The sequence below is a fragment of the Gorilla gorilla genome, chromosome 4 (genome assembly GCF_029281585.2).
Source record: "Gorilla gorilla gorilla isolate KB3781 chromosome 4, NHGRI_mGorGor1-v2.1_pri, whole genome shotgun sequence".
Lineage (NCBI taxonomy): Eukaryota > Metazoa > Chordata > Mammalia > Primates > Hominidae > Gorilla > Gorilla gorilla.
Genome location: NC_073228.2, coordinates 16,486,045 through 16,508,942, shown reverse-complemented (window position 1 = coordinate 16,508,942; position 22,898 = coordinate 16,486,045). Strand labels below are relative to the sequence as shown.

General features: G+C 51.9%; 1 protein-coding gene across 28 annotated transcripts in view; it reads left to right on the top strand.

Moving 5' to 3' along the window:
* The window catches only part of TMEM94 (transmembrane protein 94), a 57,846-nt gene that overhangs the window by 23,291 nt on the left and 11,657 nt on the right, over window positions 1–22,898 (top strand). For 17 of the 28 annotated variants that reach the window (XM_055388947.2, XM_031010832.3, XM_055388953.2 and 14 more), the window contains 5 exons: window positions 6,577–6,706; window positions 19,878–19,997; window positions 20,321–20,448; window positions 20,740–20,876; window positions 22,382–22,584. In XM_055388947.2, the coding sequence (XP_055244922.2) occupies window positions 6,683–6,706; window positions 19,878–19,997; window positions 20,321–20,448; window positions 20,740–20,876; window positions 22,382–22,584 (612 nt within the window). In that variant the 5' untranslated portion in view covers window positions 6,577–6,682. Of the gene's footprint in view, window positions 1–6,576; window positions 6,707–7,963; window positions 8,028–11,258; window positions 11,527–19,877; window positions 19,998–20,320; window positions 20,449–20,739; window positions 20,877–22,381; window positions 22,585–22,898 lie in introns of those variants that run through there. The other 11 variants (XM_063706096.1, XM_063706097.1, XM_004041004.4 and 8 more) reach the window with 8 other exon arrangements.

The window sequence follows — 22,898 nt, the reverse complement described above, 5'->3', positions numbered from 1 at the left end:
TGACTCCTCAGAGCCTCTCCATTTTGGCCCCTTATCCCTGTGTATTTTTTCATTTTCTTTCTTTCTTTCTTTTTTTTTTTTGAGACGGAGTTTCACTCTTGTTGCCCAGGATGGAGTGCGATGGCATGATCTCAGCTCACTGCAACCTCTGCCTCCTGAGTTCATGCGATTCTCCTGCCTCAGCCTCCCAAGTAGCTGGGACTACAGGTGCGGTCGGCTGATTTTTGTATTTTTAGTGGAGATGGGGTTTCTCCATGTTGGTCAGGCTGGTCTTGAACTCCCGACCTCAGGTGATCCGCCCACCTCAGCTTCCCAAAGTGCTGGGATTACAGGCGTGAGCCACCGCACCCGGCTCTTTTTGTTGTTGTTGTTAGAGACAGGGTCTCACTCCGTTTCCCAGGCTGGAGTGTAGTGGCGTGATCATAGCTCCCTGCAGCCTTGAACTCGTGGTCTCAAGATCCTCCTGCCTCAGCCATATTCTCAGTCTTTTTCATTTTAGTCGTTCTAATGGGTGTGTATTGGTCTCTCGTTGTGGTTTTAAGTTTTTTTGTGAGACAGGGTCTTGCTATGTTGCCCAGGCTAGTCTCCAACTCTTGGCCTCAAGTCATCCTCCCCCGTCAGCCTCCCAAAGTGCTGAAATTACAGGCGTGAGCCACCATGCCTGGCCTTCTCATTGTGGTTTTAATTTTTGTTTCCCTAATAATTAATGTTGTTGACCATCTTTTCATATTCATATTGACTGTTTATATATCTTGTGAAATGTCTGTTCAAATCTCTGCCTGTTTATTATTTATTTATTTATTTATTTTAAGACAAGGTCTCACTTTGTTGCCCAGGCTGGAGTGCAGTGGCGAGATCATGGCTCACTGCAGCCTCCAACTCTTGAGCTCAAGTGATCCTCCTGCCTCAGCCTCCCAAGTAGCTAGGACTGCAGGTGTGTGCCAACATGCCTGGCTGAAATCTTTGCTCATTTTAAAATTGGGTTGTTGGTCTTGTTACTGAGCTATAAGAATTATATATATATATATATATATATATATATATATATATATATATATATTTTTTTTTTTTTAATCCCAAAGACTTCAAAACTACTTTTGCTTTTTGAGACGTGATTTTGGTATGTTGCTCAGGCTAGACTCAAACTCTTGGCCTCTAGTGATCTGTCTGCCTCAGCCTCCCAAAGTGCTAGGATTATAGGCATGAACCACTGTGCCCAACGTCAATTTTTTTTATGGCATATTTTGAAGAGTGGACTTTTTTTTATTTTTATGGAACAATTTATCAGTTATTTTCTTTTATTTGTTTGTTTGTTTTTTAGAGGCAGGGTCTTACTCTGTTGCCTAGACTGGAGTGAAGTGGCACAATCATAGTTCACTGTAACCTTCAACTCCTGGGCTCACGTGATTCCCCTACCTCAGCCTCACAAGTAGTTAGGACTACAGGCGTGCTCCACCAGACCTGGCTAAAGTTGCTTTCTTTTATAGTTTATGTTTTTTATGTTTTAAGAAATCTTTGCTTATCCCAAGTTATAAAGATTCCTGCCTTCACCCCTCCTGCATATTTTCTTCTGGAAATATTATAGTTTTAACCTTTATGTTTAGATGTGTGATGCATTTTAAGTTAATTTTTGTATATGGTATGAAGTAAGGATCAATATGTGTGAATCTAGTGCTAGACTCTCTGTTCTGTCCCATTGATTTGTATGCCTCTCCTTGTATCAGTACCACATGTTTTGATTACTGTAGCTGTATGTTAAATCTTCAAATCAGGTAGTGTAAGTCCTCAGAATTTGTTTCTCTTTTCAAAATTGTTTTGCCTATTCTTGGTCCTTTATCTTTCCATACAAATTTTAGAATCAGCTTGCCAATTTCTATGGAAGTCCCAGCTGGGACTTTGATTAAGATTCTATTGAGAGGCTGGGCATGGTGGCTCATGCCTGTAATCCCAGCACTTTGGGAGGCCGAGGCAGGTGGATCACCTGGGGTCAGGAGTTCAAGACCAGCCTGGCCAACATGGTGAAACCCCGTCTCTACTAAAAATGCAAAAAATTAGCCGGCCGTGGTGGTGGACACCTGTAATCCCAGCTGTTCGGGAGGCTGAGGCAGGAGAATCACTTGAACCCAGGAGGCAGAGGTTGCAGTGAGCTGAGATTGTGCCATTGCACTCCAGCCTGGGCAACAAGAGTGGGAAAAAAAAAGATTGTATTAAATCTATAAATTAGGGGATAATTGCCATCTTAATACTGAGCCTTCCAATCCATGAACATTGTATATTTCCCCATTTATTTAAGTCTTCTTTAATTTTTCTCAGCAGTGTACAGGTCTTACATATATTTTTATTAGAATAATTTCTAGAGTTTTTTTTTTTTTTTTTTTTTTTTTTGAGACTGAGTTTTGTTCTTGTCACCCAGGCTGGAGTGCAATGGCGTGATCTTGGCTCACTGCAACCTCTGCCTCCTGGGTTCAAGTGATCAAGTGATTCTCCTGCCTCAGCCTCCCAAGCAGCTGGGATTACAGGCACCCAAAACCACGCCTGGCTAATTTTTGTATTTTTAGTAGAGATGGGGTTTCACCATGTTGTCCAGGTTGGTCTGGAACTCCTGTCCTCAGGTGATCCACCCACCTCAGCCTCCCAAAGTGCTGGGATTACAGGTGTGAGCCACCGCACCCGGCCATGCTGTTTTTATACTGTTATAAATGATATTAAAATTTTTATTTTCTGATATTTGATTATAGTATATAGAAATATATTTATATTTTGTATTTTGACCTTATATCCTGCAGCTTTGCACCTTTATTTGTTTTAGTATCTTATTTGTAGGTTCCCTAATATTTCCTCCATATACAATTGATCTTGTCTTCTGCAAATAAGACAGTTTCACTTATTTTTTCCCATCATTATGCCATCCATTTCTTTTTCTTCCACCTTGCTTTTGAGTCCTTATTCTTCACCTAAGTGGCACTTGGTTCATATTTTTTGCTTGCTGCTGATAGTAATGGAAGTTGTTTATTGAGTACCTACTATATGTCAAATATTATACTAGACACCCTGCATATACTATTTTTCATAATTCTATAGCTCCTCTGTGAAATAGATATTGTCATTTCCGTTCTATGAACAAAGACACTGAGGTTCAGAGGGACAAATAATTTGCCAAGGTCATTGGCGTTTGAGACATACTGGAGCTAGGATTTGAACCCGGGGATATTTGGCTTTGAATCCTGTGCTTTTTTTCACAATGGGCTAGGAGCAGAACTGGCCCTTTAAGGACCCTGCTACGGGTTTCAGATCAGACAGTTAAGAATGGCTGTCTCCCAGAATCCCATGTATGGAATGATGGGAAAACAGAGACTCTTAGAAAAATGTCCTGTTCCTGGCTGCCCTCTCTGTACTGCTGTGGTTCCAGCTGGCCACAGAGTGATTTTGCCTTTGCAGCGTTGGCAGAAGGAGTTAACAGGCACAGTCCCCATCTGGCTCCTGGTGTTTTTCCCTGTGTGGCAACGATCTCATCCAGCCCCTGCTGGGATGGGGTGTCATGGGGACCTCGAGCTGCAGTCGTAAACAGGACTGGGGCAGCCTGAGTCAGACAGTGGCCTTGGGGAGGAGTGGATTTGGTCCCTCAGGATCCCATTTCAATTGGCTGCCAAAGACTGAATGTCACTGCTTTGCAAGGCCACTTCCAGCATCACTGTCTGTATCTGAGCCTTTGAGGCTGGCTCAGCTTTGAAAGGCAGGGGTGGAAGAGACGTGGTTGCTCAGCCTAGGGCACCAGCATGGGTGCCACCTTGAGAGGAATTGGGCGGGGTTTTGGAGCGGAGTTGGTGGCAGAACCTGGGCCTTCTGGTTGGGTCCTCCGGACACAGCTTTTATGGTTTCTTGACAGCTTTTTTCTGGGTCAGTTCTGGGTTTCTGCCTGGCACCCCTTGACAAGGCTTGCTCCTGGCCCCCAAAAGAGCTGTCTTAGTCAGTAGGTTAGTGCTTTCTCCAAGAGGAGTCGCTTGGCATCAAACCAGATTACTCAGTGTCACTCTTTACTCAAACACACCCTGGTCTGAGATCATTAGAGTGACGGCTGCCAGGACGGGAGGGTGAGGGCGGGTGAGGGCTGGTGAGGGTAGGTGGGGAGGTAGGGCAAACCTCATTTTCCACGTAACCAGCCCGCTTTTGTCGGACCTGTTGTCAGATTGGGCTGCCCATCGTGTGTTCATCTGCCCAGGTGCCTGTTGAGCACTGCACTCAGCCACGTGAGGGACTGTGGGCTTGCACATGCTGGTGAGTGTGGCATCTGACTGCCAGCACATGGAAAGAAGTCAGTGCCTCGTTCTGGGGATGCAGTGGACGTCCACCCTGCTGCTGTCCCAGCTGCCCCCTGATTATCCAACTTACACATCTAGATTTCACTTAATGTTAAGGCTAACCTTAACCCTAATTTTTTTTTTTTTTTTTTTTTTTTGAGACCAAGTCTCACTTTGTTGCCTGACTGGAGTGCAGTGGCACAATCTCAGCTCACTGGAACCTCTGCCTCCCAGGTTCAAGTGATTCTCCTGCCTCAGCCTCCTGAGTAGCTGGGATAACAGGCACCCACCACCACGCCTGGCTAATTTTTGTATTTTTAGTAGAGATGGGGTTTCATCATATTGGCCAGGCTGGTCTGGAACTCCTGACCTCAAGTGATCTGCCTGCCTCGGCCTCCCAAAGTGCTGGGATTGCAGGCATGAGCCACTGTGCTCGGCCTTAACCCTAAATTTTTAAAATGCTGGCTGGGTGTAGTGGCTCATGCCTGAAATCTCAGCACTTTGGGAGGCCGAGGCAGGCAGATCACTTGAGGTCAGGAGATCATGACCAGCCTGAGCAACATAGCAAGACCCCATCTCTACCAAAGAAGTAGTGATAATGAAAATGCCAATAAATCCTTTGGGAGGCCGAGGTGGGCGGATCACTTGAGGTCGGGAGTTTGAGACCAGCCTGACCAACATGGTGAAACCCCATCTCTAGTAAAAATACAAAAATTAGCTGGGCGTGGTGGCACATGCCTGTAATCCCAGCTACTCAGGAGTCTGAGGCAGGAGAATTGCTTGAACCCAGGAGGCAGAGGTTGCAGTGAGCCAAGATCATGCCATTGTGCTCCATCCTGGGCAATAAGAGTGAAACTCCGTCTCAAACAAAAAAAGCCAATAAACCAAGGCTTTTCCTGCATGCTGTAATTCAGTGATAAACAGAGTACATATGGAACAAAACACAGTGTGCCTTTGAAAATGAAGGTTGAGGCTGGGCACAGTGATTCACGCCTGTAGCCTGTAGTCCCAGAACTTTTAAGAGGCTGAGGCGGAGAGGATTGCTTGAGGCCAGGAGGTCAAGACCAACCTGGGCAACATAGCAAGACCCCTTCTTCACACAAAATTAAAAAAAATAATAATAGGCTGGGCGTGGTGGCTCATGCCTGTAATCCCAGTACTTTGAGAGGCCGAGGCAGGTGGATCACTTGAGGTCAGGAGTTCAAGACCAGCCTGGCTGAGCGTGGTGGCTCACGCCTGTAATCCCAACACTTTGGGAGGCCAAGACAGGCGGATCATGAGGTCAGGAGATCGAGACCATCCTGGCTAACACGGTGAAACCCCATCTCTACTAAAGATACAAAAAATTAGCCGGGCGTGGTGGTGGGCGCCTGTAGTCCCAGCTACACAGGAGGCTGAGGCAGGAGAATGGCGTGAACCCAGGAGGTGGAGCTTGCAGTGAGCCGAGATCGTGCCACTGCACTCCAGCCTGGGCGACAGAGCGAGACTCCATCTCAAAAAAAAAAAAAAAGTCTAGCCTGACCAACATGGTGAAACCCTGTCTCAACTAAAAGTACAAAAATTAGCCAGGGATGCTGGTGCATGCCTGTAATCCCAGCTACTTGAGGGGCTGAGACAGGAGAATCACTTGAGCCCAGGAGGTGGAGGTTGCAGTAAGCAAAGGTTGCGCCACTGCACTCCAGCCTGGGCAACAGAGCAAGACTCTGTCTCAAAAAAAAAAAAAAAAGAAAGAAAGAAAGAAAGAAAGAAAGAAAATGAAGGGTGAAAGAGAGAAAGTTTGTACCCCTCCAGAATCCTCTCTGTAGCCCTCTCCCTCCTGGATTCAGAGAGTGGAATTCATCTAGAGCTGACTGCCTGGGGGAAGCTCTGCTGCTCGATGAGGCTGACTCCGTCTGATGGTCAGTGAGTTCAGTACTTTTCCGCGTACCATACTGTGGTTTAGATGATACTATTATGTTGGGAGGCTGAGGCGGGCAGATCACTTGAGGTCAGGAGTTTGAGACCAGCCTGGCTAACATGGCAAAACCCTGTCTCTACTGAAAAATACAAAATTAGCTGGGCATGGTGATGCACGCCTATCATCCCAGCTACTCGGAAGCAAGAGAATCGCCTGAACCCAGGAGACAGAGTTTGCAGTGAGCCAAGATCGCGCCACTGCACTCCAGCCTGGGCGACAGAGTGAGACTCCGTCTCAAAAGAAAAAAAAATGATGCTGTTGTGTTTCACAGTAGCTGCCTGCTCCAGCAACCTGAGTGATTTCTTTCTTCTTTTTTCCCAGATGTTGTGACTGTGACAGACTCACTGGGGTTTGTACATGCTGGGGAGGAGCCTTCCTTTCAGGGGTGACCACATTCATCTGGGCATGCCTGCAGTACTCTTGGCCCATGGACCCGAAGGAGAAGCACCTGGTAGGCCATATCCTATTACCTTATAGGTATTGTCTGTGTGTCTCTGTTGAACTCTTTCCTACTTGTTTTTGCCTGGGAGATCCTTAACTGGGGGCTTTAAACAAAAGTTGAGAGAGGAGGCAAGGCTCTGAGTCTTGGGGGATGCGACTGTGACCTCTTGGCTGGAAAGCACAGACTCACAGAGCTATGAATAAAGGATGAAGGTGGACCTATTAACACAACCGCATGGGAGCAGGGTTTCTGATTTAGGCTGGCTCCAAGCCAGTCTCCCACTTCTTGCCCAGGGGTGTGTAATTTAGTTTGTTTGCCCTTTGCTAGGGCGATGTCCTAACCTGCTTAGCCATGCTGAGGGCTATTGGGCACCTCCCTGTGGTTAGAGAAGAGCGCCCCAATCAGACTTCAAACACAGCTGCCTAATCAGCCTGTGGTGAGCAGCCAGGTGGCCTGGGCCAGGCATAAGATTGGTCTTCTCCTCCCAGCCTGGTTTGGCCCAGCCTCCACGTATACTATCTTTGGATGGAGGTAGAGTTGTCAATCAGAAAACTCCTCTCCCTTGACAAAGACTGCCCCAGAGGGAGTCCTTTTGTCTCTTGCCTAGCTTCTGCCACACCTTCCTAATAGATCTTTCTGTTTTCTGTAATCCCAGCTACTTGGGAGGCTGAGGCAGGAGAATCGCTTGAACCCAGGAGGCAGAGGTTGCAGTGAGCAGAGATTGCACTACTGCACTCTCTGCTCATCAGCCTCCACATGGCTGCCACAAAACTGGTCAGTGGTTCCACACCACCTACTTAACCTTTAGTGTGTACAAAGCCCTCCAGAATCCTGCTCCTGCCCGTGGATTTGGTATTCCTAGCCTTCCTGCTTTGACTTTAGCACCAGTAATTACCTCTAAAATGCTTCCCACCCCTTTTTCTGGAAACTTCTTCTGTTCTTCCTTCAAGACCTAGTTTTGACATCATTTTCTCCAGTTAAGTCCTCCTTTCTTCCAGAGGTCGTTCCTTTCAGCATTCGTAGTACCTCCACCATTGTACTCGCTATTCTATTGAAATTAACTCATCTCTTCTACTTCATCTCAATATCCCTAGCTCACAGCACCGAGTCTGGCATGTAGCAAGGTCTTAGTACATATTTATTGACCTGAACTTCTAAATAGTGGTCTTCCTTCCAGGGAGATCTTGGGAAGGTCTAGAGAGGGGGCTGTGGGTTCACTCCCTGGGCCTCTGCTGGCACCAGGCTGGCTGACTGCTTTCTGTTCAGCTCCAGGCTTCCTATGTCTCTGGACCAGCTGTGCAATAGGCTTCTGGAATTGAACTTGAAGCAGGTATGCTTGGCCTCCTGTTCATAGCCACCTCTGGGTGCTCAGCAGATATCCACCCTAGCAGTGATTGGCACAGAGGGAAAGCTACACTTGCCTCTCTCCTAGCTGGGAGTTAAGGCTGCTGCAAACAGCTGCAAGGGCTCTGCGCTGCTCAGTTCCAAGGAGTACGTCCCCAGAGGCTCTGCTGTTATGCAATGCGGTGGCCTGCCTGGGTGAGGCTGAATCCCCCAAAATAGAGGATGGTATTGTCTTCTGGTTCCAGCCAGAACCACTGAACACTAGTACCTATTGTATGGGGGAAACAAAGTTCTGTATCGAAGGGCTGGGTGCTCTCTCCAGCCTGAGGAAGAAGACTTGAGAACCCAGCTGGATAGCTCTCAGGGGCCATTTTTCCTGGAGGGTTTCTCTTTGTCCTCCTCCTCTTTCTGGATAGGTGAGCCCTGACCTGGAAAGCATCGTCAGTCATCCTTGGCAGTCACCATATTGTGGAATGGCAGCTTTGGGTTGGCAGAGCTTTAGGCACCAGGGAGGTGGCCCCTGGCTTAGAGAGGCTTATTATCTAGTAGAGGAATTGATAGTACAAGCAGGCTGGGCACAGTGGCTCACGTCTGTAATCTCAGCACTTTGGGAGGCCGAGGTAGGCAGATCACTTGAGGGTAGGAGTTCGAGACCAGCCTGGCTGACATGGTGAAATCCCGTCTCTACTAAAAATACAAAAATTAGCTGGGCAGGTGGCGCGTGCCTGTAATCCCAGCTACGTGGGAGGCTGAGGCAGGAGAATCGCTTGAACCTGGGAGGCAGAGGTTGCAGTGAGCAGAGATTGCACTACTGCACTTCAGCCTGGGCGACAGAGCAAGACTGTCTCAAAACAACAACAAACAAAATGGATAATACAAGCAGTTAAGTAATAGGACCTGGTAGGGCCTCTAGCTGAGGTAACTCATGAGTTGTATAAATGGACTTATAAAGATGATCTCAGCCGGGTGCGGTGGCTCACACCTGTAAATCCCAGCACTTTGGGAGGCCGAGGCAGGTGGATCACCTGAGGTCAGGAGTTTGAGACCAGCCTGACCAAAATGGTGAAACCCTGTCTCTACTAAAAATATAAAAATTAGCTGGGTGTGGTGGCACACGCCTGTAATCCCAGCACTTTGGGAGGCCAAGGTGGGCAGATCACCTAAGGTCAGGAGTTCAAGAACAGCCTGGCCAACATGGTGAAACCCTGTCTCTACTAAAAATACAAAAATTAGCCAGGCATGATAGTGCATGCCTGTAATCCCAGCTATTTGGGAGGCTGGGGCAGGAGAATCTCTTGAACTCGGGAGGCAGAGGTTGCAGTTAGCCGAGATTGAGGTCACACCACTGCACTCCAGCCTGGGGGACAGAGCAGAATCTCTAAAAAAAAAAACAAAAAACAACAACAACAACAACAAAAAACAGTCAGAAGGTGTCTTGGAGGAGTAGGCTTTGGAGGAGCTGGCATAGTGGTCATTGATGGTAGGAGGGTTGTCGTCCCCTGGCTTAGCTCAGGAGCGGTTTAGCTCTTGATGGTTCTCTGCTTCTGATCCATCAGTTCTGTCTCTCCTTCAAAGCCCTCACCCCTGTCCCCGGTCCTCCAGCCCACAGTGGCCCTGCTGTGGCAGTGACAGCCTGGGTTCCTGCTGCTTGGGTGCAGGGCTCCCTTCTCCATTTGCTGAGGTGGGTAGTGTAGGAAGGGAGGCAGGGCCCAGAGAGGGCTGTGCTGGGGCCTGCACAGCACGTGGGCTAGTCCCTGTGTGCTGTTCTTTTTGGGGCCTGTCACATAGAAGGGACAGTGTTTGTGGACTTGTAGCTCCCACCCGAGCAGTGCCTCAGGGACAGGAGAGAGGGGACAGGAGTCTTCCTCTTTGGCTACAGCCAGATTGCAGAGCAGCAGCATCCTCACAGTGGCTGGCGTGGAAGCTGACCCCCACTGCCAACCTTTCCTTCTCTCCATGGAGTCTTCCTCTTCTTAACCTCTGGACTGCCCGGGCCCTCCCTTCTGTTCTCACTCAGCACTCTGTTTGGGGGCCCCACAGGGAGCTGCACTCATGAAAGGGAATGGGGAGGCTGGCTTGGGCTGCTGAGGCTCCTTCTTCCCTGCAGCTTGAGATGGTGTCGTCTAGGAAACGGAGGGCCCTGGAGAAACATGCTCAGGCTCCAGCTTACACTCTCCAGCTCTGGGACCTGTTAGGCTGTTTTCTCTCCCCTGGGGTGTGTAACCCCATTATAAGGATGGTTTTAGGCAGAGAAGTGTCCCATCCACTCCCCATGCCTTGGCCCCTCCTTCACCCAGGGTGCCTGTGCTGACAGCATCCTGTATGTCAAACTCGCGGTCCCTGAATGATGCCTCTGGAGCCATGACTCACTCAGGCTCTGCCTGATGCTCTGGCATGTGCTGAGGCAGGAGCCCCAGGTATCTGGCCTCCTTTCTGCCTGGGGGATGCAGGGCCTGGGCATTCCCGGGCAGCCTCATGGGCCCAGCAGCACTTGGGCCGGTGTGTCTGAATGTATTGGGGCATCACCGGCTGCTGGCCCGGCTCTTCCCTGCATGGCTGTTAGGGTCTCCATGCTACCTGGCAGGAAGGTGTTGGAGTCTTCAGAGGCCCTTTGGGCTGGCTCTTCCCTCCCTACTGGATCCTTCCTTCCGCCAGCTGCCTGGCCTTGGGCTTTGCCTTCCTAGAAGTCACTGCTCAAATCTTCTCAGCGGCCAGTCCATCCCGTCCCCCTCCACACAGGATGTGCTACTATTAATAACCCACAAGTCCCCTCTCCCCTCCTTCCTGCAGCTGTAACTATGGAAAGGGCTGTTGGCTTGGCTCCATGCTGGGGAGTTGCCGTGTGATTTGGGGGCTTCTCATGGATGATGGGCTCACCCAGTGACTTGGGGACAAAGGACAGGTAGTTTGGGAAGAGAGCTGGGATCTGTGTGTCCCAGGGTTCCCCTTGATACTGGCAGTTGTCTTCAGGTTTCTGGGACGGGGCAGTTTCTCCTCCATCTGTCCCTCTGTCTGTCCATATCCTGGCTGCATGGTGCCCCTCAGCTAACCCCACTGTGGCCTCCTCTGAAGAACAGGCCAAGCTCCTGGATATCTGGCAGCGTGTCGGACAAACTTTCTCTTCTCAGTGCTCCTGTTTCCTCCCTCCTTCTCTTTCCTCTCCTCGCCTCCCTCCCGCCCTTCCAGGGCTGCTGCCTCCTCCTCCCTCCCTGAATCTGCAGCGTGACTAGAAATAGGCTGAATTAATCAGCAGATTGAAGCTCTGCTCTGCTGCGCCTGATTCTCTGCAGCACCCGGCTTCTTGCTCACACACTCTCAGCTGTCTCCGTCTCTTCTCTCCTCTTCTCTCTCTCTCTCTCTTCACCCTCCCCGCTTTGAGGGAGGTGTTGGAAGTTCTTGCAGCTGACTGCTTGTGGCTCAGGCTCTGGCCCATGCTCTTTAAGCAGGCAGAGCTATGGATGCCCCATCAGGGCAAAGGCAACAAAGTGAGTATGCTGGCGGGGCTTTTACGCTTCTCTTTAAAATGCTGTGTTCCCTGCTTTGTGTGGGAGTCTTCGGGTTAGCGGTTGCTGTGAGAGTCCTGAAGACAATGCAAAATGGGAGGCTGCTTGAATGAGCATGGGTAGCTGGGACCTGGGAAGGGGATTGGGAATGAGAGCCAGAAGGCCAGTGTGCCTGGGGAGCTGCCAGCCAGGTGCCCGAGTCACCCAGAGCAGGACTGGACCCAAGCCTCCCAGGGGATACCCTGCCAAGGCATGTGAGGACCTGGGTTTCCATGCACAGGTGACAGAAGCTCAGGGCCAGGATGCCATCCCTCCTCAGGGCCAATGAAGGCACTTTGAAGGCACAATGAAGGACCACGTGGGGGAACTAAGACAAGAGCCACCAGGGTGGGGAGGATTTTTTCCTAGGTCCTGATGGCTACAGGAGGTGGGGAAGAATGTGGGTGAAAGTACTAAGGTCCGCATGAGCCAGGAAAAGGAGGAAGCAGCTCTGCTCAAGGCTCTGATTTGCCTGGCTGCAGACAGTCCATCTGTGTCTGGCCCAACTCAGAAGAGTATATAGTGGCTGAATCTCTGCTTCCGTGATTCAGGTGTTGTGTGGAGTCCAGCTTTGTGTCCCTTCCGTACCTGCACTGACGACGACAGTGGGGACCCAGAGAGGGGGCCAGGCCTGAAATGGAGTCTCACTATGTTGCCCAGGCTGGTCTCGAACTCCTGGGCTCAAGCGATCCACCCGCCTCGGCCTCCCAAAGTGCTGGGGTTACAGGCATGAGCCACCATGCCCAGCCAGCCGTTCTAATTAGTAGTTATCTGCTGTTGTCAAGGCTGAAGGTCAAGGTCTAAATTCATAACCTGTCTACCTGAGCTTAGGGGACCTTGATTCTATTGCTCCTAAAACAGCTGGAGTAGGAAGGAGAGCAGCTGCTGTGCCCAGAACGCCGTGCAGGAGCTGTGAAAGGGGACAGGGCGGCCGGGCGCAGTGGCTCACGCCTGAATTCCCAGCACTTTGGGAGGCCGAGGTGAGCAGATCACAAGGTCAGGAGTTCGAGACCAGCCTGGCCAACATAGTGAAACCCTCTCTGTACTAAAAATACAAAAATTAGCCAGGCATGGTGGCGCATGCCTGTAGTCCCAGCTACTCTGGAGGCTGAGGCGGGAGAATCGCTTGAACCCGAGAGACGGAGGTTGTGGTGAGCCATAGCACCACTGCACTCCAGCCTGGGCAACAAAGCGAGACTCCATCTTAAAAAAAAAAAAAAGAAAGAAAAGAAAAAGAAAAAAAGGAAAGGGGACAGGGCCTGGGGCTTGGGGGTTTCTGACTCTGGGTCACCTGAGAAACCTGACGGAAGCGGCACAGGAGAGCTCAGGTGTGTCGGCTCTCGAAGGTGCCTTAGCCTATCTGGGTGCTCAGCTTCAGACCTCCAGAGCTGGGCCTGCTCAGGGGCAGACTCCTCGTGGTTCTGATTTGATGGATAGAGTTCTTTCACCACCCTGCTGTTCCTCCAAGTCCCCACACCCTGCCAGCGTCCCTCTTTGATGATAGAACAGAGAGAGCAAGCCCTGTGTTGGGCGTTTGTTGCCTGCCTCTCCCGAGTCAGGACTTCCTTAGAGCCGTGTTATTTTCTCCTCTTGCTCCAGTTAAGCCTGAGCAGTGAAAACAGCGGAATGGGGTTTGTTCTGCCTGAAAAGCATCCGTGTAATTTGAGAAGTAGGGCCTCCCTTCCCCTTGGTGTGGTGGGAGTTTCTAGCATGTGGGAAGCTCTGAGAATCTCATGTCACCCTTGGGTACTTAAGGCCAGGTTAGATTTTTTCTCAGTCATCTTGGCCCCAGGAGGCAAGAAAAGACGACCTCAGCTTGTGTGTGTCAACCCGGATTTCTGTTTCTCAGATAATAAGAACTGGGCCTGTTCCCTCACTATGCCCTGCCATTGGTGCCCAGGTACATTGGGTAGCCAGCCTAACTCCATGCTTTGGGAAAGGCTGGCAGAGCCCACTCACCCACCAACCCATTCTGAACTTCCTTCAGAAAGTATGAAGGTCTTCTGCTCTTATGTCACATGTCAAAGCTGAGGTACAATGAGCAAGACAGCAGGCCAGGCACGGTGGTTCACGCCTGTAATCCCAGCCCTATGGGAGGCGGGAGGATTGCTTGAACCCAGGAGTTCGAGACCAGCCTGGGCAACATAGCAAGACCTCATATCTACAAAAAAATTTTTATTTTTCATTTATTATTATTATTTTTTAGATGGAGTCTTGCTCTGTCGCCTAAGCTGGAGTACAGTGGCGCAATCTCGGCTCACTGCAACCACCGCCTCCTGGGTTCAAGCGATTCCCCTGCCTCAGCCTCCCGAGTAGGTGAGACTACAGGTGCCCGCCACCATGCCCAGCTAATTTTTGTATTTTTAATAGAGACAGGGTTTCACTATGTTGGCCAGGCTGGTCTCGAACTCCTCACCTCGTGATCCACCCGCCTCGGCCTCCCAAAGTGCTGGGATTACAGGCATGAGCCACTGAGCCCGGCCTACAAAAAAATTTTAAAAGGCCAGGTACAGTGGCTCACACCTGTAATCCCAACACTTTGGGAGGCTGAGACGGGCAGATCACATGAGCCCAGGAGCTCAAGACCAGCCTGGGCAACATGGCGAAACCCCGTCTCTACTAAAAATACAAAAAATTAGCTGGGTGTCGTGGCATCACCTATAGTCCTAGCTACTTGGAAGGCTGAGGTGGGAGAATTACCTGAGCCTGGGAAGTCAAGGCTGCAGTGAGCCCTGATGGCACCATTACATTCCAACTTGGGCAACAGGAGTGAGACCGTCTCAAAAAAACACTAAAAAAAAACCCTATCTGGGCATGGTGGTACACATCTGTGGTCTCAGCTGCTTGGAGGCTGAGGTGGGAGAATTGCTTGAGCCCCGGAGGTGGGGGCTGCAGGGAGCCGAGATTGTGCCATTGTACTCCATCTAGCCTGGGCAACAGAGCAAGACCCGGTCTCAAAGGAAAAAAAAAAAAGAGAAAAAGAGCTAGAGAGAGCAGTGACTTGACCCTTAATTTCGACCCCCTGCTGGAGAGGGAAGAGGTGAATGCCTGGGCAGTTGGATAAGCTCAGTTGAAGGCTGCAAAGAGCAGACTGGCCCAGACCGCTGGGTCCTCACCGCAGGGCTGGCCTGTGCGGGCAAGAGCTTCCTTTGGGCAGCACGTAATTACAGAATGGCTTATTTTTCCTCTACTGTGCTGTCTTTAATCACCAGTCTGGAGCTGCTGTCCCTGACCAGACATAACAAGTGGGGGCAGATGCACACAGACAGCTCTGCAGGCGCCCTGCCTGGGAGTATCTGCCACCCTCTGGCCCATACCTCCCACACCTGGAGGGGAGCAGAGCGCAGCTTCAAGGTTCCTGGGGTAGAGACAGCAAGAGAGCAGATGATGGCCAGGCGGGGTGAGGAGGTCTTGGCTGCTTGGAATGAGGCAGCAGGTGTCAGGACAGCTGCCATGTGGCCCACGAGAATCAATGAATGTCCAAGATCTTCAGGCCTGACCAGAGGAGGGACACCTCCCTGGCTCTCTGACTACTCCTCTTAGCCTTTTCTCTGCCTTGCTGGAAACTGTCACCTTCCTGAGTGTGGTCCTCATTCTAGGCTGAGCATCTTCCCAGCTGTGTACAGTTGCCTGGTCTTTCCTCTCTTTCTCCCTCCCAGTCTCCATCTCTTGGGTGGATAGCCTTCCCCCTATGCAGGCCAGCTCTTCCTGCCTTCAGTGTGTTTCTCACTTGATCATGTCTGGAGGCCTGGCCCAGGTATGGGCCATTCTGTCCTGGGAACACTCACATTCCTCTCTGTGGCCAGGAAGCTCAGAAGGCTGAGCCTGAGGGGAAGACACTGGAGGCCTGGGGTCTCTGTGTGCAGCCGCCTGTCTCCTAGATCCTCTTCTTCCCTGGGGTGGGAGGAACAGACGTCCATGCCCACAGACAGGAGAAGGCCTATGGTCTCCTCTTCCTGTTTCTCTTCCTCCCTTACAACCCTCCCTGAAGCTTTCCTTCCCTCCATGTCAGGAGCTCCGGGAGGCAGTAGGACAGGTACAGGCATTCATTTGCCCTGGACCATGGCCTCTTTGGGAGGCCTCAGGATCCTTGCCAAAGGGAGGTGGGTGCGTTGGAGCACAGTATTTACCCATGTGGGGGTGTGAGGCCCCCGCCGGGAGGGCCATTTCTTTCTGAGCTGAAATAACCAGTTTATCCCCTCTGGGAAGAGGCAGCTCTTATCTTTATAATCCCCCAAAGCCACTGTGGAGAGCGGGATTAGGTGAGATTTAGGCAAGGGAGCTGGGGAATCCTGGGGCCAGGCCCACTTTGGAAGCCAGGCCCCGTCCCTCAGGCCAGCACTGGGGGCTCCACTTGAGTGCCTCCTGTGATGCCAGGCTGTGGCAGGGGGCAGCATCCCTGGGCCCAGGAGCCACTCTTACTTATGGGATGTGTGCCCTGCCAGGGCTAAGGCTTAGTTGCCGAGGAGGGGGTATGTGTGGAGACAGGCAGGAAGGAGTAAGTCCAGAAGGCCAGAGGGCACAGCCAGGGCAGGACTCTGGGAGACAGAACTGTGGGCCGCATAGGGGGTGGGGAGAGCAGTGAGACGAGGCAGCCAGGGGTCACCAGCCCCACAGCCTGTGGCTGAACCTCCTCCATGGCTGCCCCAAATCCCTTTCCTGGTGCCTGAGGTCTAGGGATTCACTCCTCTTGCTCAGGAGGTTTTCCGCAGGGAAGCTCACATGGATGCTTCGCAGGTGGCCCTGGAAAGACTCACTTCTCCTTCAGGCACTGCCTTTCATGGGGCTCTTCTTTGTCCCAGGGCCTCAGAGCTGGGGTGTGGTGGCTCACGCCTATAATCACAGCACTTTAGCAGGCTGAGGAGGGAGGATTGCTTGAGGTCAGGAGTTTAAGACCAGCCTGGGCAACATATCGAGGTCCCATCTCTACAAAAAAATGCAAAGGGCCAGGCACAGTGGCTCAGGCCTATAATCCTAACACTTTGGGAGGCTGAGGCGGGCAGATTGCCTGAGCTCAGGAGTTCAAGACCAGCCTGGGCAACATGGTGAAACTCTGTCTCTACTAAAATATAAAAAAAAATTAGCCGGGCGTGGCGGCATGTGCCTGTAGTCCCAGCTACTCGGGAGGCTGAGGCAGGAGAATTTCTTGAACCCAGGAGGCAGAAGTTGCAGTGAGCTGAGATTGCGCCACTGCACTCCAGCCTGGGCAACAGAACGAGACTCTGTCTCAAAAAAGAAAAAAAAAAAAAGCAAAGAAAATTAGCTGAGTGTAGTCCCAGCCACTCCATAGGCTGAGGCAGGAAGATCGCTGGAGCCTGAGAGGTGTAAGCTGCAGCGAACCATGCCCACGCCACTGCGTCCAGCCTGGGCAGCAGAGCAAGACCCTGTCTCAATTAAAAAATATATATATATATGTATGTATGTATGTATGTATGTATGTATAACCTGGAATTCCCTTCATCCCCAGAAATTTTGGTTCAGTAGGTCCAGAGTGGAGCCTAGACATCCACCACAGTTTTGAAAGCTGTGGTGTCTAAGATTTTGGGCTGACAGTCTCGATTAAGGTGAATCCTTGACTAAGCTGCGGAATGCCTCGGGTTGTTCCTGTTGCTGTTTCATTGCATTCATTCATTCATTCATTCATTTATTCATTCATTCATTCAGCAAGTATTCATTGAGCTTGTGTGTGCCATGCACTGTCTCAGCAGTTGGATGGTGAGGGTGTGTGGAAATGGAAGAATTCAGAGCCTGTTTTTAAGGAATTTGCAGTCTGGCGGGAGAGCCAGGCGTGTCAATCTGTGATTACAGTTCTGTAAGGTGCAGGCTGCAGGCCAGGTTGCCCAGGACACCACTGACATGTAAACCTCCCCTGAAGTGCAGCCCTGGGTTTTGGGAAAATGTCCCAGAGGAGGTGATGTTTGAGCTGAGTCTTGAAGGAGAAGCAAGAGTTGACTGGGGTGGGGCATGTGTTTCTGGCTGGGAAACACATCAAGTATGTGAACATGAGCTGAAGGGGCTCGGCTCGTGTCAGGAGGAGCAGGAAAGGAGGCCAGGGAGGCTGGCACATCTGAAGGGCCTCCAGGAGCACACACAAGAATCGGACTTGATTTTAAGGGTAAATAGGTCATTTGACCAACTAGGCAGGCCCTGCTCTGGCGAAGGTGTTCCAGTGGGTTTGGAAAAGTTAGAGACAGCGTGGGGTGGAGTTTGGGCAAGCATAAGGCCAGGGTCTGGAATGTTCTAGAGGTGATTTGGTGAGACAGTCACTGTGGGAGGAAAGGTGACTCTGGCACTAGAGCCAGGTGGCAAGTTCAAGTTTTTATCTTTTTCTTTTTTTTTTTTTTTGAGATAGAGTCTAGCTCTGTCACCCAGGCTGGAGTGCAGTGGCGTGATCTTGGCTCACTGCAACCTCTGCCTCCCGGTTCAAGTGATTCTCATGCCTCAGCCACCCAAGCAGCTGGGATTACATGCATGCGCCACCATGCCCAGCTAATTTTTGTATTTTTAGTAGGGATGGGGTTTCACCATGTTGGCCTGGCCAGGCTGGCCTCAAACGCCTGACCTCAAGTAGTGCACCCGTCTCAGCTTCCCAAAGTGCTGGGATTACAGGTGTGAGTTCGGCCCGAGTTCAGGTTTTTGGACACATTGACTCCTAGGTCCCTGTGAAGCAGCTGTAGGCCCGTTCAGCAGACGGGTCCACATTCAGGGTAGCGGTCAGACTTGAAGTAAAATAGGAGTTGTAGGCTTGTTGGTGGCAGGTGACTCTGTGACTGTGGATGAGGTTGCTCTGGAAACCTACAGAGGTTGGTAACGTGTCCTAGGTGGCCTATGGGGTAGACGGATGGGGAAGAACAGTCAGAGTCAAAGGAGAAAACAGGAGAGAAGCCAGGAATGGGGGAGTCCTGACAGGGAGAGCCTGGGCCACAAGGTCGCCTAAGATGATGTGGTTGGTCCCTGCGTCGTCGGGGCCTACACCGTCCACACCTTGTCCCATTCATCCTTGGTGAGATGGGAGTGTGCCTCCGCACAGTCCTGCCCTGGGAATAGCTGCCTTTTTTTCTGTTATGTCCTTCCTAATGTTTCAGTGTTACAATATATTCTCTTTCATGAAATGGTAGTTATAGAAGATGGTGGGTTTTTTCCCTCCCTGCCCCTTTCTTCCGTCCCTCCCTCCCTCCCTCCCAACCTCCCTCCCTCCCTGACAGAGCTGGAAGGTTTTTTTCCTTCATGTCTTTCCTAGGAACAGTGAAATGCTAGCATCTCTTTTTTGTTGTTGTTTTTTTGAGACAGGGTCTCATTTTGTCATTTAGGCTGGAGTGTAGTGGCACAATCACAGCTCACTACGACCTTGACCTCCTGAGCCCAAGCGATCCTCCTGCCTCAGCCTCCTGAGTAGCTGGGTGCATGCCACTATGCCCAGCTAATTTTTTCTTTCTGATTTTTTGTACAGATGGGGTTCTTCTATGTTGCCCAGGCTAGTCTTTAACTCTTAGGTTCGAGTGATCCACCTGCCTCCACCTCCCAAAGTGCTGAGATTACAGGTGTGAGCCACCACGCCTGGCCAAAAGATAGCATCTCTATGTTAGTTTCCCTCTCTCCATTTAAAAAAAGATATATTTTAGGCCAGGCACAGTGGCTCACGCCAGTCATCCCAGCACTTTGGGAGGCCAAGGCGGGCAGATCACTTGAGGTCAGGAGTTCAAGACCAGCCTGGCCAACATCATGAAACCTCATCTCCACTAAAAGTACAAAAAATTAGCCCGACATGGTGGTGTGTGCCTGTAATCCCAGCTACTCGGGAGGCTGAGGCGGGAGAATCACCGGAGCCCAGGAGGCAGAGGTTGCAGTGAGCCGAGATCGCACCACTGCACTCCAGCCTAGGAGACTAAGCAAGACTCTATCTAAAAAAAAAAAAAAAAATAGTCCATGCAATCAAAGACTGGCCCCCTTGCAATAAATTGGGGGATCAGTGGTGAGCACAGCCTGGGTGGGCAGGGAGCTCGCCAGTGGCAGTGGGGAAAGTGAGTTGGGGAACATGGAATAAAAGAAAAAGTTGTTTTGTTTTTTAATTTGGCTGTAAAGAGTAGGGTAGGAGGCTGTGCACTTGAACAGTTTGTAATTTGGTGGAGATGGACATGGTCACACCTTGAGAGGCCAGAGCTGGTAGGGGAAGAGATGTGAGGATCCCAGAGGAGGGGAAGGATGAAGGGCCAGGGAAGGGGAGGGTTGGGGCCTGCGTGGCTTGCATAGCCTTGGCCTGGCAGTGACGCCCAGCGCCTCCTGCTTGCCTGCAGGGCGAGCCTCCCTCAGCCCTGGGCCTGTCCACGCGGAAGGCCCTCAGCGTCCTGAAGGAGCAGCTGGAGGCAGTGCTGGAAGGACATCTCAGGGAGCAGAAGAAGTGTCTGACGTGGAAGGTGAAGCTTCTTCTCAGGGCTACCAGGGCCTGGCTGGGATGGCAGGGAAGTGTGGGAGGCCCCTTCTCAGGACTCTGATGTACCCTGTCACCCTGGACAGTGTGACCCAACTGAGGCCTCATGAAATATCAGAAAGAAGCCAAGGTTCCCCTCAGAGTGGCTCCTGAGCCTGCTTGCCGCAGGAGCCCAACAGGCTGGAGCCCAGCCGAGGTCAAAGAGAGGGGACCAAGGCGGCCATGGGAGCTGGGAAGGGTGCCGGGGGAGGCAGCCAGATTGGAGTGGGACAGGCCTCTCATTGTCCCCTCCCTGTCCGAACTTCCCAGGAGGTGTGGAGAAGCAGCTTCCTCCACCACAGTAACCGCTGCTCCTGCTTCCACTGGCCGGGGGCCTCACTCATGCTACTGGCCGTGCTGCTGCTGCTGGGCTGCTGCGGGGGACAGCCAGCCGGGAGGTGTGCGCCCAGGGGCTGCTCCCCAACCTCTCCAGCTGTCCTGTCCATCCTGCCGCGGCACCTGGGACAGCCCAGGGCTCTTGGGGGCTGTCACCCCCAAGCTGCTCCTGGGATGTAAGGGAACCTCCTCAGTCCCTTGAATGGGGTCAGAGGCCTAGCTGGTGTCAGGGCACCAGAACGGGACAGTCTTTCCACAAGGGACTGGGGTGGGAAGGGGAGCTGTGGCCTGGGGGCTGCTGGGTGGGCGAGCCCTCACTCCCTGTGGGTGCGGCCTCTCTTTCCTCCCACCAGCCGTGGGGTGGGGCTGGTGAATGCCTCGGCCTTGTTCCTGTTACTGCTTCTCAACCTTGTGCTCATCGGGCGGCAAGACCGGCTGAAGCGTCGGGAGGTAGAGCGGAGGCTGCGAGGGATCATTGACCAAATCCAAGGTGAGGTCAAGGGCAGGCATATTGGTAGGAAAAGATGACCGGACATATCAGAGCCCTGAGGGCTCCCCTCCTGCACCCCAGCACAGACGGGTTGCCTGTGGCCAGCATTGCAGGGGCTCTTGTCATCTGGGGAGTTAGAAGGATGCCCACTCTCTTCTGAGCAGGGCAGTGAGAGCTGTGGGATGGTGATGGGTGCCCAGGCAGAGGGCTGGGCAGGCAGGAAGGCCAACAGTGGCAGGTGGGCTTGCAGGTTGGCTCACGTTGGGAAACAAACAGGGAAGTCCTCTCACATGGCAGGAGGATGATTGAAGTTTTCTCGTTCAAGTCCATCTTGTCTGGTGTACTGTGCTGGGAGACATGGGAAGGTGGGCAGAGATACCTGCAGGAACTGGGGTGGAGTAGGGGCCGGGAGCCTGAGATGGAGCAGCCCAGTTCCAAAAGGGAGGGGAGTGGCTTGGATTTCTGCTTGGCCTTTCATTCAGGCGGTGTTTATGAAGCTTGGCTGCGGATTGAGGGTTGTTGAGGCTCTTTTGAGGGACGGTGGCTCCTGCTGTCCAGGGGCATGTGGTGCTGTGGGAGAAGCAGCACCCACTCATGAGAGCTTTCTCCAACAGACCTGGGCAGTGGACGTTTAGATGCTAAGTGAGTTTGTCCTTTCGTTCTGAGATGGTTAATTGCCACCATGTGCCAGGCACTGGGAGTGCAATGGTGATGGCAAAAGATGGGCCCTGCTTTCTGGAGCTTAGTCTCCTGCCCAGGAGCATCAGTGGCTCCCTTTTGCTTATGGAAGCCATCCCAGAGGCACGCGTGGCCTCCCAGAGCCTCCAACACAGGCTCACCTTCCTCTCCAGCCTCTTCTCTTCCTCCTCATTCTGATGCTGAAACTACTCCCCAGTCCTAGGCCCACTGTGTATCAGCCTCTGCCTCTGTGCCTCTCTCCACTGTTCTCTGCTGGTGAGCTTCTCCCTCACTCATCTCCAGCTGACAAAACCATTCTTCCAGGCCCATCCCCAGTGCTTCCTCTTTCAGGAAGCCACCTCTGATCGCCCCAGCAAATCGGTTTGCTCCCTCTTCTGGACTCCTGCAGCACAGGGATCTTTGTTAATGCTTAGCCGTGTTTGCCTTGTTTGGCGTTATCTGTCCACATGTCTCATCTGCCCCACTGGGTTGTGGCTCCTTGAGGAGCTATGTTGTTGTCTCCACCTTGCACCCCTCACAGGCCCTCCGCAATGTTTGTGAAGTGTATCTGAATGGGATGGGGGTACAAAAAACGAGAGCTCCAGGTGTTGAGAGGAGGTAGAGGCTCTGGGCCTGGAGTGGCCGGGTAGGGCTTTATAAGGGAGGCGTCCTTGAAAGCAGGGAAGTGTTGGAACGAGTGGAGGGGTTTGACGCAGACCTCCTGGGAGAGGAAGTGGGCAGACAGTGCTTCCGGAAGTGCTGCTGTATCTGACTGGGGGGCAGGGCCGTGGCTGAGAGGGTTGTTTCCCTCTTTCCATTCCCCTCAGATGCCCTCAGGGATGGCAGGGAGATCCAGTGGCCCAATGCCATGTATCCAGACCTCCACATGCCTTTTGCGCCATCCTGGTCCTTGCACTGGGCCTACAGAGACGGACACCTGGTCAACCTGCCAGTCAGCCTGCTGGTTGAAGGAGACATCATAGCTTTGAGGCCTGGCCAGGAATCGTTTGCTTCTCTGAGGGGGATCAAGGTAGCTTGAGGCTTTCCTTCTCCCCTGGAAATGCGGTGGGAACATCCACAGGCAATGATGGGAGGGTCCCCAGACTTCATCCGGAAGCTTCCCGGCCAGCTTACTGGCTTTTTGGCATAGGCTCTGGAACATCTTCCTCCACCCTGCTGTTCTTTTTTTTTTTTTTTTTTTTAAACAGGGTCTCACCCTGTCACCCAGGCTGGAGTGCAGTGGCACGATCTCAACTCACTGAAGCCTCTGCCTCCTGGGTTCAAGCGATTCTCCCACCTCAGCCTCCCCAGTAGCTGGGATTACAGGCACATGCCACCACACCT